Source organism: Diprion similis, chromosome 1 (assembly GCF_021155765.1).
Source record: "Diprion similis isolate iyDipSimi1 chromosome 1, iyDipSimi1.1, whole genome shotgun sequence".
NCBI classification, from domain to species: Eukaryota; Metazoa; Arthropoda; class Insecta; order Hymenoptera; family Diprionidae; genus Diprion; species Diprion similis.
The window spans coordinates 2,528,258-2,541,189 of NC_060105.1; the positions used below are offsets into that span (position 1 = coordinate 2,528,258).

General features: G+C 41.0%; 2 protein-coding genes across 2 annotated transcripts; both read right to left on the bottom strand.

Moving 5' to 3' along the window:
- Positions 1 to 1,992: 1,992 nt before the first annotated feature.
- Positions 1,993 to 10,524, bottom strand: LOC124406218 (neurotensin receptor type 1-like). Its single transcript, XM_046881577.1, has 3 exons — positions 9,510 to 10,524; positions 4,413 to 4,618; positions 1,993 to 2,984 (listed from the first exon to the last, which is right to left on the bottom strand). The coding sequence occupies exons 1-3, from the start codon at positions 10,522 to 10,524 to the stop codon at positions 2,094 to 2,096; spliced, it is 2,112 nt and encodes a 703-aa protein (XP_046737533.1). The 3' UTR covers positions 1,993 to 2,093.
- Positions 10,525 to 10,537: 13 nt separating this feature from the next.
- LOC124408999 lies at positions 10,538 to 11,897 on the bottom strand. Its single transcript, XM_046886389.1, has 4 exons — positions 11,884 to 11,897; positions 11,617 to 11,723; positions 10,903 to 10,921; positions 10,538 to 10,805 (listed from the first exon to the last, which is right to left on the bottom strand). The coding sequence occupies exons 1-4, from the start codon at positions 11,895 to 11,897 to the stop codon at positions 10,538 to 10,540; spliced, it is 408 nt and encodes a 135-aa protein (XP_046742345.1).
- Between the last annotated feature and the right edge of the window lie 1,035 nt (positions 11,898 to 12,932).

The following is a 12,932-nucleotide window of genomic DNA, read 5'->3' on the forward strand; positions in this document are numbered from 1 at the left end:
AAATGATTGAGAAATTCTGTGATATTATGTTACTATAATAATATGTTTTTACGTATGAATTTTTAACAGGAAATATTGTTCCAAGTTTTTCGCTCTTCCTGTACGTTTATTTCTTATGTGTTTCATGAATGTTACTATATGTATAACGGATTTGTGGCAGACATGCATTAATTATATAAAACGTATGTATGTAACGTAACTTTTTGAATTCTGGTAATAATTCCAACAGTTTTTCATTCGCGAAGTGACCAAAATTCAACGAGTTGAATATATTAGATATATACATATATATATATATATTGTCTGAATAAATCTGCAAGACTGTTGTTTCATTACCCGTTTTACCATCCACAACGTACCTGTTCTCGACGCTGAAAATTTAATTGCAAATTTTACCTGCCCTTACGGTGAGGCCTTTATATTTTTTTTCGATGATTACAGTTTCATTTTCTATTCATTTTTTTCACGATTCGTAGGTACGACGGACAGTTCGGATGAATAATTAATTAACATGCCCACCTAAAATACACCCGCGTTGCGTTGTTTAATCTGAGTATGCATAAATTTTATTCATAAGCCACAAAAATATAATATAGTACATAGATATATAATATATGTATATACATGTACTATATATATATTTACATTTAAAAAAACACGTTATTATAATATTGTGTATGTAACGTTATCACATATAATATGTATATAAATTTGTTCATATATATTGAGTAATCGTCTTATTTACGTACTCTCAGAATTAGAGGTTTCATTCAGGCAAGAGGGTTTACCGGTAAGTAAATTCTATAGATATAAGATCGCAGAGTTCCGTAAATTACAAACGTCGACGTAAAGCTGATTGGAAAACGTATCGGTATAACACGCCAAGTTAAATTTACGATTTAGGGTTGAAGCAGCTTGTCTTTTGTTGACTTCTAACTTCGAGTACTAATCGTAAAATCTTCGTCTATCGGATCCAAAAACGATTTAACCTGAGCTGCTGATGAATACTTCTTACGTACGTGCTTCAAAAAAAAAAAAAAAAAAAAAAAAAAAAAGTTGAAAAGAAGAAAAAAGAGATGAATGTCTCTTGCGACTTTCTGCCAAAAATGGAAAGTCTTAAATCACAACGGAATCTTACATCTACGCAACGTTATTTGTTCGCGAGTATACGATAAATGTAAGTCGGAGAACAGGAAGAGAGCCTTTTCTCAAGGGTAAATTGCACGTGATAAATAAATCTACATACGTAGGTACGCACCATTTATTATTCCTCGAGCTTGCCTTTATATCTAGGAAATGGTGGGGCAAAGTGGGACCCTTAAGTAAATAATGCCTAAAATCAGAATAAAATTTTTTAGTTTTCATATAAACAATTATGTTTAATTATTATCTAGCTTTCTCGTGACAAAAATAATCATAATCATCAAGTTCAGAAAATTATTTCACTTTGACCAGTTGAGAGTAAAGCACAACTTGAAACATTTTGCGTTATGAGCTGTGCGATTACTCGAGTAAATGATTTTCGAATAATTCATATTTAATAAAAAGTTCAGGTGGTTAATATTATCTCTTGTTATTTAAAAAATTTCAGGGGATCTACTTGCCCCCAAATTTTTTTTGAGATATCAAAAACTTTAAGGTGCCCACCTTGCCTCCACCCCCCCCCCCCCCCTCCCTACCTACATATATATTCTCTATGAACTTATTTTATTTTCATTTTATGCCTACTACGCAATTTAATCTCGCCATTGTGGCAACTCTGTTTTTGTATCTATACGTTCAGAAATTTACCTTCTACAGATTCCAAGGATCATCACACTATTTCCTTGATTTTCAAGATACCGATGCGTTTACATTCTTTTCCCCTCTTGGAATTTTCCCCTCGTATAATGGGTCGCAGATTTTCAGTTAACGGATCGTGTTCATACCTTGAAAAACTTTTTCAGTCCCCGAAGGGGGTCTTCGTCCTCCGTCAATTAATCCGGTCAAATTGTATCCAGCCATATAGCAAGTGCAACAAAAAACAAGCGGATGACCTAGTGTAATAATAATAGCAAGCCGAGGGTGACCCTCGGTATTATACCCATTAACAATCAGCCCTCGAGGCCTGAAGTAGAGAGTTCTAAGAACCGTTCTGAATCAAAGTTCGTCTGACGTAGGGCTTGACCGCGGGAAAAGCCGGAAGGATCGGATATCCTGGCTGAATTATGCCTCTTGAGATCCCGCATGACGAATCGGTGCTCGTGGAATATCTCAATGTCCTCAACTTTGGCAAAGTTATCTGCATAACCGACCCCCCGCCCCACCAAAGTTCCGGAAGTGATCGTCGCCGGAGTTCTGACCTCTTCTCGATCACGATCGGAGGTTTCCTTTTCACCAGTATCGACGTCATCATCATCGTCGTCGTCGTCCTCGTCGTTGCCAGTTCCCTCGGGTGTCCGGTACGATTCCAAGAGAACAACCGTCTCCCTGGAGGCGTCGAGGACCTCGTCGTCGTTTCCTGCAGCAGTCGACCCTCTGGAAATCAGACGGAAATGCATACCGTTATTCCCGATTGCCGATGAGGAGGTGGCGGAAAGAACCCGCGTCGTAGTGTCCAGGTAGGACCTCCTCGACCGAGACATTTTCCCCGCGTCATCTGCCAGGTCAGCCAGCGCTTCCTGCAGCTCGTTCTCCAGCTTTGGAGCTTCCGGTTTCGCCGCGGTCGCGGCCTGCCGTCGACGGAACGACACCACCAAAGGTCGTCGAAACTCTCGCAGGCTTGTCACCTCCGTGCAGTCCTGCAGGAACCGGGGACCACCGCCAAGGGAGGCTCTGTCGTCCTCCAGGACGCCACTTCCGTTGCTCGTGCTGTTGTTCTGTGAGAATCGTCCCGACAGGATCGAGTAGCACCTACCTACGCCTCCTGAGGCGCCCCCGCCGCCGCCGCCCCCCGTTCTTCGCCGGGCGAGTCGCCCTCGGCCGCAGCATCGGGCGAGCGTGTCCTGTCCCAACATAAATGAGAAGGAGGGAGTTTTACTTCATCCACCTTTTGGAGCGTTAATCCCGGGGGATTTTTTGGGAGGATTTGATGGGTACGTAGGTAGGTATTCTGCTTTTACTTTGCGGAACAGATGTCTGCTGCAACGGAGGCTGGGCCTCGCTTGTTCTTCTGAAAATGAGAAAATCCTGGATTCACGTTCGTGTGGAGGGAACGTGAGTAAACACGACTTGAACCTTTTTTCAACAGATATGTGATATGAAAAACTCGCGATCTTTGAACCCTCGTGTACACAAATTCCATTTGGGTCTCTAAAATGGTGGGAATTTTTATTTGGGTAGATGAAAGTTTACATAAAACCGTGACAGTTTTGTACAAGCGAAACAAACTTCGTACATCGAGTAAAAGTCATCAAATTCTGTTTTTCTATCCCCTCAAAAGAGAAAAACAAAAAAAAACACAAAACCGAATACCCGTATTTAAATCATTATCACGGTACGCATGTCTCAGGAAAATCCGAAAACAATGTTTTGGGAAGAGATAAAAAATTATCCGTCAAATATTCCGAGTCAGCATACAAGGTGACAATCTTTTCGCACAGCTTGATCCAAGCGAATGTATATTGTTCATATACGAAGACTTGACAACGTTTTACCCTCGTTATCGTGGAAAGATTTTGTACTTTCGGTATAAGCGACTAAACGGAACTTTGATGCAACTTGGAGCCCGGTAGGGCACGCTAGCAAGTGATTATTGTACGGCGACCAAATTTCACGAATTTTGAAAGGGGAAAACTCGTGACTGTGTAATTATACACCCGACTGATCAGGAATGATCAATTAAAAGTTTGGCGTTATGGGGAAACCCCGACCTTTGATACACTGCAAACTTTCCATAATTGGCAATTTTCCACCCTCGACGAGCTGTTCGCGGTACAGTTTGTTCGTTGGCCCGATAGCTTCTTGTTTGAAATCTGGACGACAAAAGGATACAATCGCGGTAACAAATTGCGTCGGGAAATACGCTGACCTCTGATCAAGGGTCAGCCGCAGTTTACCGACAGTCCGTAAGTCGGTAAGGGAAGATATTCCAGCCCTTGCAACCGGTACGGCAGATTCTGGTTTTACCCTTGTTCAGATTGGCGGATTCGGGATGCCGCTTTGACCGACCGTTGCGCTGAAGTTTAGACGACTAAGGGGCGGAATCACGGTAACAAATTGCATCGGAAAAGCCGGTGACATTTAATCAATGCTTGTCTGCAGGATCCCAGCACTCCGGAAGTCAGTAAAGGAGAGATTTCCAGCCCTCGTAAACGGTAGAGCAGATTCCAGTTTTACAATCGGTCAGTGTCGGTATTCGGGGCACCGCTTTGACCGACCGCTACGGGTAAGGAGTATCTTACCACTAGAGTATCGACTTGAATTGAAATTACCTTGAAAGCCTCGCGGAACTTGTTGGACATGATGTGGTAGAGCAGGGGGTTGATGGTCGTCGAGAGGTAGTAGAGCACCCCGGAAACGTAGGTGAGGACGTTGAAAACCGCGACCATGTGGGGGGCGTGGTTGGTGCCGTAAACGGCGAGCAATCGCTGAGCGTGGAAGGGGGCCCAGCAGATAAAGAACGCCACGACAACAGCGACTGGAAATAGAAAATCGGAATGATAAAGTAGTTGGCTGTGCGTGCAATAAATCGCGGGAAGCGCCTGTGGCTGACAAATGGAACGATGGATCTTTCGCCGATTTGAATTCGGCAGGGGAGTCTCCGTCGGTGATTTGTGAGGCAAAGAAACGGGCCCGTTATCAAGGCCTAAAACCCATTCGGGAAGATAGATTTTGCGATAGCTAGAGCCAGCGATTTTCACGTGCTTCGTAACTCCTGATGGACCCTCCGTGCTTAGAAATTTTTATTGAAACCGAGCATTTTCGTTTTATGAAATGTCTGTTTTCCCAGCCACTCGTAGGGGTGGAAAATATTCACCCTTTCTTTTCAACGAGCAATTTTATGAAGTTTGGGATTATTCTGTTCTCGTTTCGACGTTGCAGGATGGCTAAAATTAAATTTGCACGTGGCACGCCCTGCGCAAAGGGTTGGAATTCGTACCGTTGACTCAAGGAATTACTTCGGTATACATACCGAGTATTCAGCCCGAATACACTTTGCGCAATGCACCAATGTTGCGACAATTTCTGACAGGGCATATTGTGCTGTTTCTTAGACCCAAATTCAAGCGTCCACGAGCAGCTTTCATCCCGCGTTAATGTGACTTGAATTTCGCTTAACAATTAGCCTGCACAGACGGGGAAAGGTCCTTGTTTAATACTCAGCACTAGTTCAAGGAAGTCGGTAAAGAAGATCGTAGGAAAGGAGAAAACTAGTTCAAAGAAGGTCGGTAAGAAAATTCACTTTAAAGAATTCGGCGTCAATTGATTTCGAAAATTGAAAATCAGGCGTAAAGAATAAAATTGCGGAAACGGAGTATGAAAATTGCAGTAGAAAAATATTTTTCGCCAGCCCTTCTCCTGCAAAAAATACGTATAAACCTGAACATTTCTTCACTGTAAATTTCTCTCCGCTCCTGCATATATAAATTTCAAGGAATAAATTTTCCGCATTTATTCAACGCCGTAGCTCCACCTGCAGCAGCTTGGATTACCCGCGGCTGTATTCTGCTTTGGTATTCCGGTGCCTGCACGGCTGGTTCCATGCCCCCTGAATAAAGGGAAAACAGCTTACATATCTTCTCACTTTTGCCAGGTACCTAATACAAGAGCGTAAGACCTGCTGTCACCTTCGCAAGAACCCTCGTCACCTAAGCGAGCGAGAAGCACCCTTTAAAATTACGTCAGATGGACCCTCTGCATCAGGAGGGTGCACAAAAGTCAAAATTACCTAAAATTTGTTCCCTAAGCTGTATAATTACAAGAGCGAAACAATATACACCTGCAGCTTGGCAAATGCTTTGAGGTAGCCTAATTCTCATCGTCGAGAAAAGAAACTCTACGAGTCGTATCCTTGCGGTAATATTTAATTTTGCGTAGAATAAATAAGCTGACAATTTTTACCCGACGAAATTCTACCACGCGATTGCAAACATGCGATCGTTAAAAACAAAAGGTTTTTGCTAAGACAGATTGAAAGGGCGAAGCTTACAGTCTGTCGTGATTAATTTTCACTAAACTGTCTATCACGAGGCTTTCATCACGCAACGTTTACGATACTCGCTTTACGAGCTTAGCTTGATCGCCCTTCAACCGTCTTTATTGAGTATTTTGTTAAATTAATTTTGATTTTTTTCTCACGGTAATTTACGGTAATAAGTATTTAATATCATTAGAACGTTTTAACAACGTATTCTGTGGTTATAATAAAAATCTACGAACTCTGTAGGGATTTAAAATAATTAATCTTTAATAGAAAGTAGAAAGATGAATTCTGTAAGCCGAGGAAGAACAAAAGCAGAAATAATTAACATACATGTTTGTAAAAGCTAAGTTTCAACTATCAAATTTATACACTTTTATCCAATAACTGTTACACCCTGATTTTATTTATACATATTTAAAACTTGATTTTAATTTTACTGCTGAATGAATAAATAATAACGTATGAATGCGAGTGTGATTTAAAAAATTTAACAGACGTGCCTGAAATAAAAAAGGGGTAAAAATTTCATTTGCATATTATTTAACGGATTTTATTAATTTTAAATAAAATATGAGTTTTTAAGAACACAAACCAATACAATTAGAATATAAAAAGCGAAATGGAAATTTGAAATCACACTCAGCTTGTATAGATATACCGTCGAGTTAAAAACATTCGCACGTACATTTGAATAAGATTATCTCACGTCAGGTCGACGCTGACGAGATACCGAGATAATCTTTCCTAATTTACTTTTCTTATTTCCTGCCGAAAAGATTGGCAACACAGTAAAAAATAAAGAAGAAAAAATAAAAGAGAAAAGGAAAATAACACGAAAAAGATAACAAAAATGTCAGTTCCCGGGTGTCCGCTTCTACTCGACTTTATATTACACGAGCTATTACAGATGTAATCCAAAGAACGGAAGTAAAACGAAGATTGAGAGAAGAAAGGAGGTCTTTTTCTATGATACTTTATTTCCTCTAACTTCCAAATCTTACACCGACTTATAAGATTTTTTTTTAAATTACTTTCACCACCACAAATATATAAAGTTAGATTCTGCAAACGCAGTTCGTTTAAATCCATAAAGAAAAAGAAGAGAAAACGAATTTCGGTGGAAAATCCTAACTAATTATACCCACGTCACAGAAAATTTTCCTCGTATTTAACGCGATTCTCTAACGTTATCGGCTTAAGCGCTGACCTTTGGTTCGGAATTTCTGTAGCCGAAATTAATGGCGTGATAACGGTTAAGGTGTATTGGGCTCGTATCTATTCGAGGCAGGGGTTCATTACTTCGGATTACAGACTATCAATGACATTAAACAGTAACCAGCAATTAATTCGTTCGTAGTTAGCCGGTGATCTAGTCGACTGTTGAGCGAGGCTTTGCTCTTAAATCCAATAATTAATTCCCGACAAATAGACAGACGGATGTGTAATTTTTAAATCAGTCGAAAAGTTGAAATTTTAACGTTACAAGATGCTAATTTTTTCCGCAAGCTTTGTTGCAGGTTGAGAAAATTGTCTTCACAAATTTTTCAAATTATTATACCATTAACGAGGATAAATTCTTTGGCGATACTTTGAGCCTGTAAAAATGGTGAATAGATTTACAAATTTTCTCTTTCCTCGTGGTTCCACGATTATTTATAAAAATTCTGCAACTTCACCCTCCATATTCGGCATACACGTGCATAAGCACGTAGCAGGGGTTCGTTAATGTAACACACGTATAGATTCGCGCGTCGTAATTTATCGCGTCAATCCCTGGCGAAGCGAGGCACTTAAGTTTAATGATCGTTGGCGACGATTTGCCGTCTGCAGCCGTAAGGCCAGAACTAAAGGAATAGGTACGAACCTGCAGAGCCGTCGATTACGAAGCCGCGAAACATAAAGTCGAGAATAACGCCCTTTCTTGCCGGAGCAGAATGTCGCGGAGTAACTTTTGCAGTTAGTTCGCAAAAAGGAAAAAAAAAAAAAAAATGAAACGGAGAAAAAAATATCAGGGAAAAATCGTTATTTCACAATTTTCAAATGACTTTCAAAGTGCATCGTTAAAGAAAGTTTTTTTCAGATTTAAAAAAACGAGCATTCGCAATCGACTTCAAATATTTATAAAAAATAAACGGTTTGATAAAAAATAAAATTTAAAAAAAAATTCAGGTCACGTTTTTTACCGAGTAGAATATTACAAAAAAAAAAAAAGTGAAGACTGGTCGAGTTGGCGTAGAATACCCCATATGTACAGGTACGAAAAAAAGACTGATCGATTTTTTTCCAGGACTCGGCATCGTTCCGCCTGTGCAGCAGATAAATTCGTAACTATAAAATACCGTGAAAAATGACTCCAACGTTCTAGTTTTTCACTCCGCAAATCACCAGCTTGCAGCGAATGTTACAACGATATATTTCAACCTCGCATGCAGGTTCTGACGAACAGCATCCCGTATTAGCTGAATGTGTGCATGGACCAGCGACAAAGTAGCACTTTGACACCGAGGGAGGGTTACTTAAGTCTGAGACGTGTAGAACGTATATATTTCGGTGCCCGAAACCGCTGGAAACTAGTTCCGAAGTCGTAAAACTTGGGCAGAAACAGCGGCCACGAATTTTAAGATCGTATAAAGCCTTCCTCGACTCACTTTTTCTTTGCTCATTTTCATGCCCTCAAATAAGGGCGGCTCATAACGATGCATCAGACGTGAATGTAGATAAAAAAAAGTCCTGGGGGAAATATACGACGAAGGGAAAAAAAGCTGATCGAGTTAGTTGGCTGCGGTTCGTAAGCCAAAAATGAATATTGCGTATTAATTTTATTACGAGATAGTCGAACAATGAATATTATCAGATCTGTTATATATCTGTTAAAAAATACAGATGAAGAAAATATTTTAGTATTTTATGTAAAAAAGAAACTGATATCGATGATTCATTTCAAATCGCTTCAAAATGGAGTTTGAAAATACATTGGATTTATTCGATTTGTTTGCTTATTTGTTGTTCGTTCAATTCTAAAGAGTTTTTATTGCAAAATGACTAAAACGCTTGATTTTTTATTACCCTGATATCGTTAAGTATTTGTAGGAGCTATTGTAGAGTGGAATCGAAAGAATCTGCTAGTTTTTAAACAATTTTTAAGTAAACAATTAAGCATCAATATCTAAAGTTATCTCAGTAAATTCATTATTCTTCTATTTTTGTAGAACTTAGCAATAGAATAATAATTTGATAAGTGATACTAAAATATTCAACGTGCGACTATCTACAGTAATAAAATTATGAAAGACCTAATTTTTTTGTTCTCCAACCTCCTCAACGAGTCTCCATTAATAAAACATGCCTTTTAATTACAAGATGAATGAACAAAGTCGAAACTCACCGAGCATTTTGACGACATGCCTCGTCGCCTTGTTCTGAACATTCTTCGAGTAATTCTTCCTCCCATCATCGTTAAGACTCGGATCGTTTCCCTGTGCCGGACAAGTCTCGGGCAGCATAACAGCGACGACTTCTGTAGAGGGTCGTTCCTTTCGTTTAAACATCCCCCTGGCCTTGAGAGAAACGCTGCTTCCGGCTGCCCCACCTCTCGCGATAACGCTGGACCGTCGAAGCTGGAGTCCAATAAGCACGTACAAAACAGTGATAAGAGTCATGGGAGCGACGAAGAATACGAAGGTGGAGATCTCGAAGGCGTGAGGAATGACGACTCGCTTAACAAGGCAGACGTAGTGATCCTCGTACGGAATCCTGCCGTCGTCGAAGGTCTCATAAACGATGCCAACGGACATGGCCTGCGGCACAGCGAGGCAGAGAGCGACGAGCCAAATAGCAACAACGAACTTGATCGCCCTGGTCAACTTGGACATCGTGTGCGAGAGGAAGGGGTGACAAATGGCCACGTAACGTTCGACGGTGAACGCCGTTATCGTCAGCACCGTCGCGTTGGCCGAAGTCTCGGCAGCAAATCCCTGAATGACGCAGAAGACCTCGCCGAAGACGTACGGGAAGTGGGACCAGATGTAATACATCTCCGGCGGAAGTCCGGAGACCAAGAGCAGCAAGTCTGACACCGCCAAGCTGAAGAGGTAGTAGTTTGTAGCCGTGTGCATGGACTTGTTCCTGGCTATAACCACGCAGGTGCTAACATTCCCGACGACGCCGGTCAGGAATATCACCGCGTATATTACCGTCACCGGGATCACGATGTAGAGGGGGTCCCGGCGCGCCCCCCAAGTGCTCCGGTACCCCGAGGGAACCGGAGTTCCCGTCGCACCAGCGAAGAGACCCGAGGACGAGGAGGCCACCTCCTCCTCCGAGAGGGAGAACGACGTTGGACTTGCCGTCTCCTGGTATCGGTAGAGCCACCTGCCGTCCTCCAGGATCAGAGGAACCATGCCACCCAGCTTCTTAGACGAGTTTTTCACCTTCTTTGGACGAGGTTGACGAACCTCGTCCAGTCAACTTCACGGGCATTTTCCCGCTCACAAATAAAAGGCCTGATAATCTTCTCTCTCCGGAGGTTCTTCCGGGTTTAAGGACGCGCTTTCGTCCCTCAGGACACTCATCGGGAAAGGAATGTCTCGTGTCTGGAAGCAGGGAGAACCCATCATCGACCGAAGCGTCGCTTACGAAAGGACTGTTGAAGTGTTTATCCACATTCTGCCGAAGCTCCAGTCTGCGAAAATATGCGAAAATAAAATTTGAGGAAATTTTCGAAACAGTTAGCTACTCTGGTTGTCTTTAATGATTCCAAGCATCGATTAAATATAAACATCAGAAAAAAGATAATAACTGAAATACCACACAAGTTCAAAAAAATGTAAAAAGAAGTGGAAAACGATCTTCCACATAACAAAAAAGGCTAATCTTTTAACAGAATCTTTCTTTCAACCTAAAAAAAACTTTTCAGGGGGTAGGTACTACAATGGAAAATCGTAAATAATTTTTTTCTGAAACACCCTAGTAGTTACGCTCCTCTTATCGTTCGATAAGACCTGCATAACCCCAAGATAGGCCTCTGGAGGAAAAACCCCCGAGCATTTCGAAGTAATTGCTTACACTTTGGCCCAACCCTTTAATTCAAATAACGGAAGCTATTTTCGTTGGATGGTAGCTATATTTCGGTGAGCTGAACAATGTAGAGTTTCGCGTTATGCTTGTGGAAAATTGGTGAAAAATTAACTCCACACCTCCCTTAATGTTCAGGGGATGTTAAGTCAACGAGTAAACTGACCAGTCTTAATAGGATATTATTTTATTAGATCGAGGCGTTATCGACGATGTGTGCTTTCCCAAGTGGGACATATTTTTCTACGTTCTTCAAAATTGCGTCAGCAAGGGATGACGAGGGTTGAAATTCTCGGTTTTTCATCCCATTCTATAAATAGAAACCTGTCCTTTTTAGGTGCGAGGGAATCAGTAGTTTTGGCGAGAACCGCTGCTCCCTTATTATCGCGAAATGTCAAGCAGGCCGAATGACCACTTACGCGTTTTTTTTTCCTCGGCGTTTACGGACGCGGCCACAATCCGGAGCCAAGGTTCCGCGTTTAAAAAATCATTTTCTCGGATGTGCGCTTCGCCGTTCGTATTATTCCTAAGGAAGGAATAAGGGAAGCTTTAATTCTGCACTATCAAGAACACTCGGTGCAGGCTCGGTTGTATATTTATACAAGTTTGCTTCGTATAACGACCCTCTTACAATTAGTGAGAGAAGGATAAACTTTTCGTAATTCATTTGGATGAGTGTAATTTACTTGAGGGAGAACATTTTTCTTTTCTTTTTTTGGCAAAATAAAAACAAAAACAGAATGAATACAGAGTTCAAAGGAAATTGAGAAGCGCGTTTCGGAGGTACGAGCTGCTTTTTACTTTTGGGCATACTCTTGAAGTCTCAATTTTCGGAATTCGTGAGTTGAGTTTTCGAGAGTTTCGACTGTAACCTTCTACCGAAATTCTCTCTCACATTCCGTCCGACGAATTTCTTCGTCAGTCTAAACTTCGACCCTTTTTTCAGTTTCTACGATTGTTTTCGGGGATATTATTTAATCGATTCGGTTTATCGAATGAATCGCGAAAATATATCGCGGATGCGTCATCGATTTGCGTGTCAAATATTTTTATCCGGATATCCGCGCACACGGAGCTACGTCACGTAATGGAATTCAATCATGAGGCTTATCCGAAGTCCATATACCTTCGTACGCAGATAAGCCATGTGGCCCTGGGCCCAATAATTTATAGGAACAAAGTCGAACACCGCAGGAACGGTACTCGAAATATCACACATCGATCAAGTGTGTGTGTGTACGAAATTATAACGGCTAAAGCGATTCCTTGGGCAAGATCTTACACGTCTGAATTTGTGAAAGGTGGTCATTTTCTCGAGAGTGATTAGTCCTTAGGGTTATTAACTCAGTAGGTCATCGGTAGGTACGTGCGACTAGCTGCACAATTTAATCCAGAGAACTGCGAACTCGTTTTTTGTGGAAAAATTGTAAGTTGAAAAATTTGTGTCAGCTATTTCGTTGGATTTTTCAAGGAAATTCGAAGGAAAACAACGAATGAAAAGAAATGTTATTAAAGAATACAAGACTTATAACAAATCGTCTATATTGGATTGCAACAGTAAAATATATTGAGGATTACGAAAATATTATACATCAATTGAAAACAAGTGGAAAATCGTAGGCATAAGGCCAGAAGAAAGAAAATTATTCATATTTTATTAACGGCAGAATAAACGGCTTTTATTTTTTCAAGAAACGACCATCAATAACGAAGTCCTGTGACTTCTATGGTAATG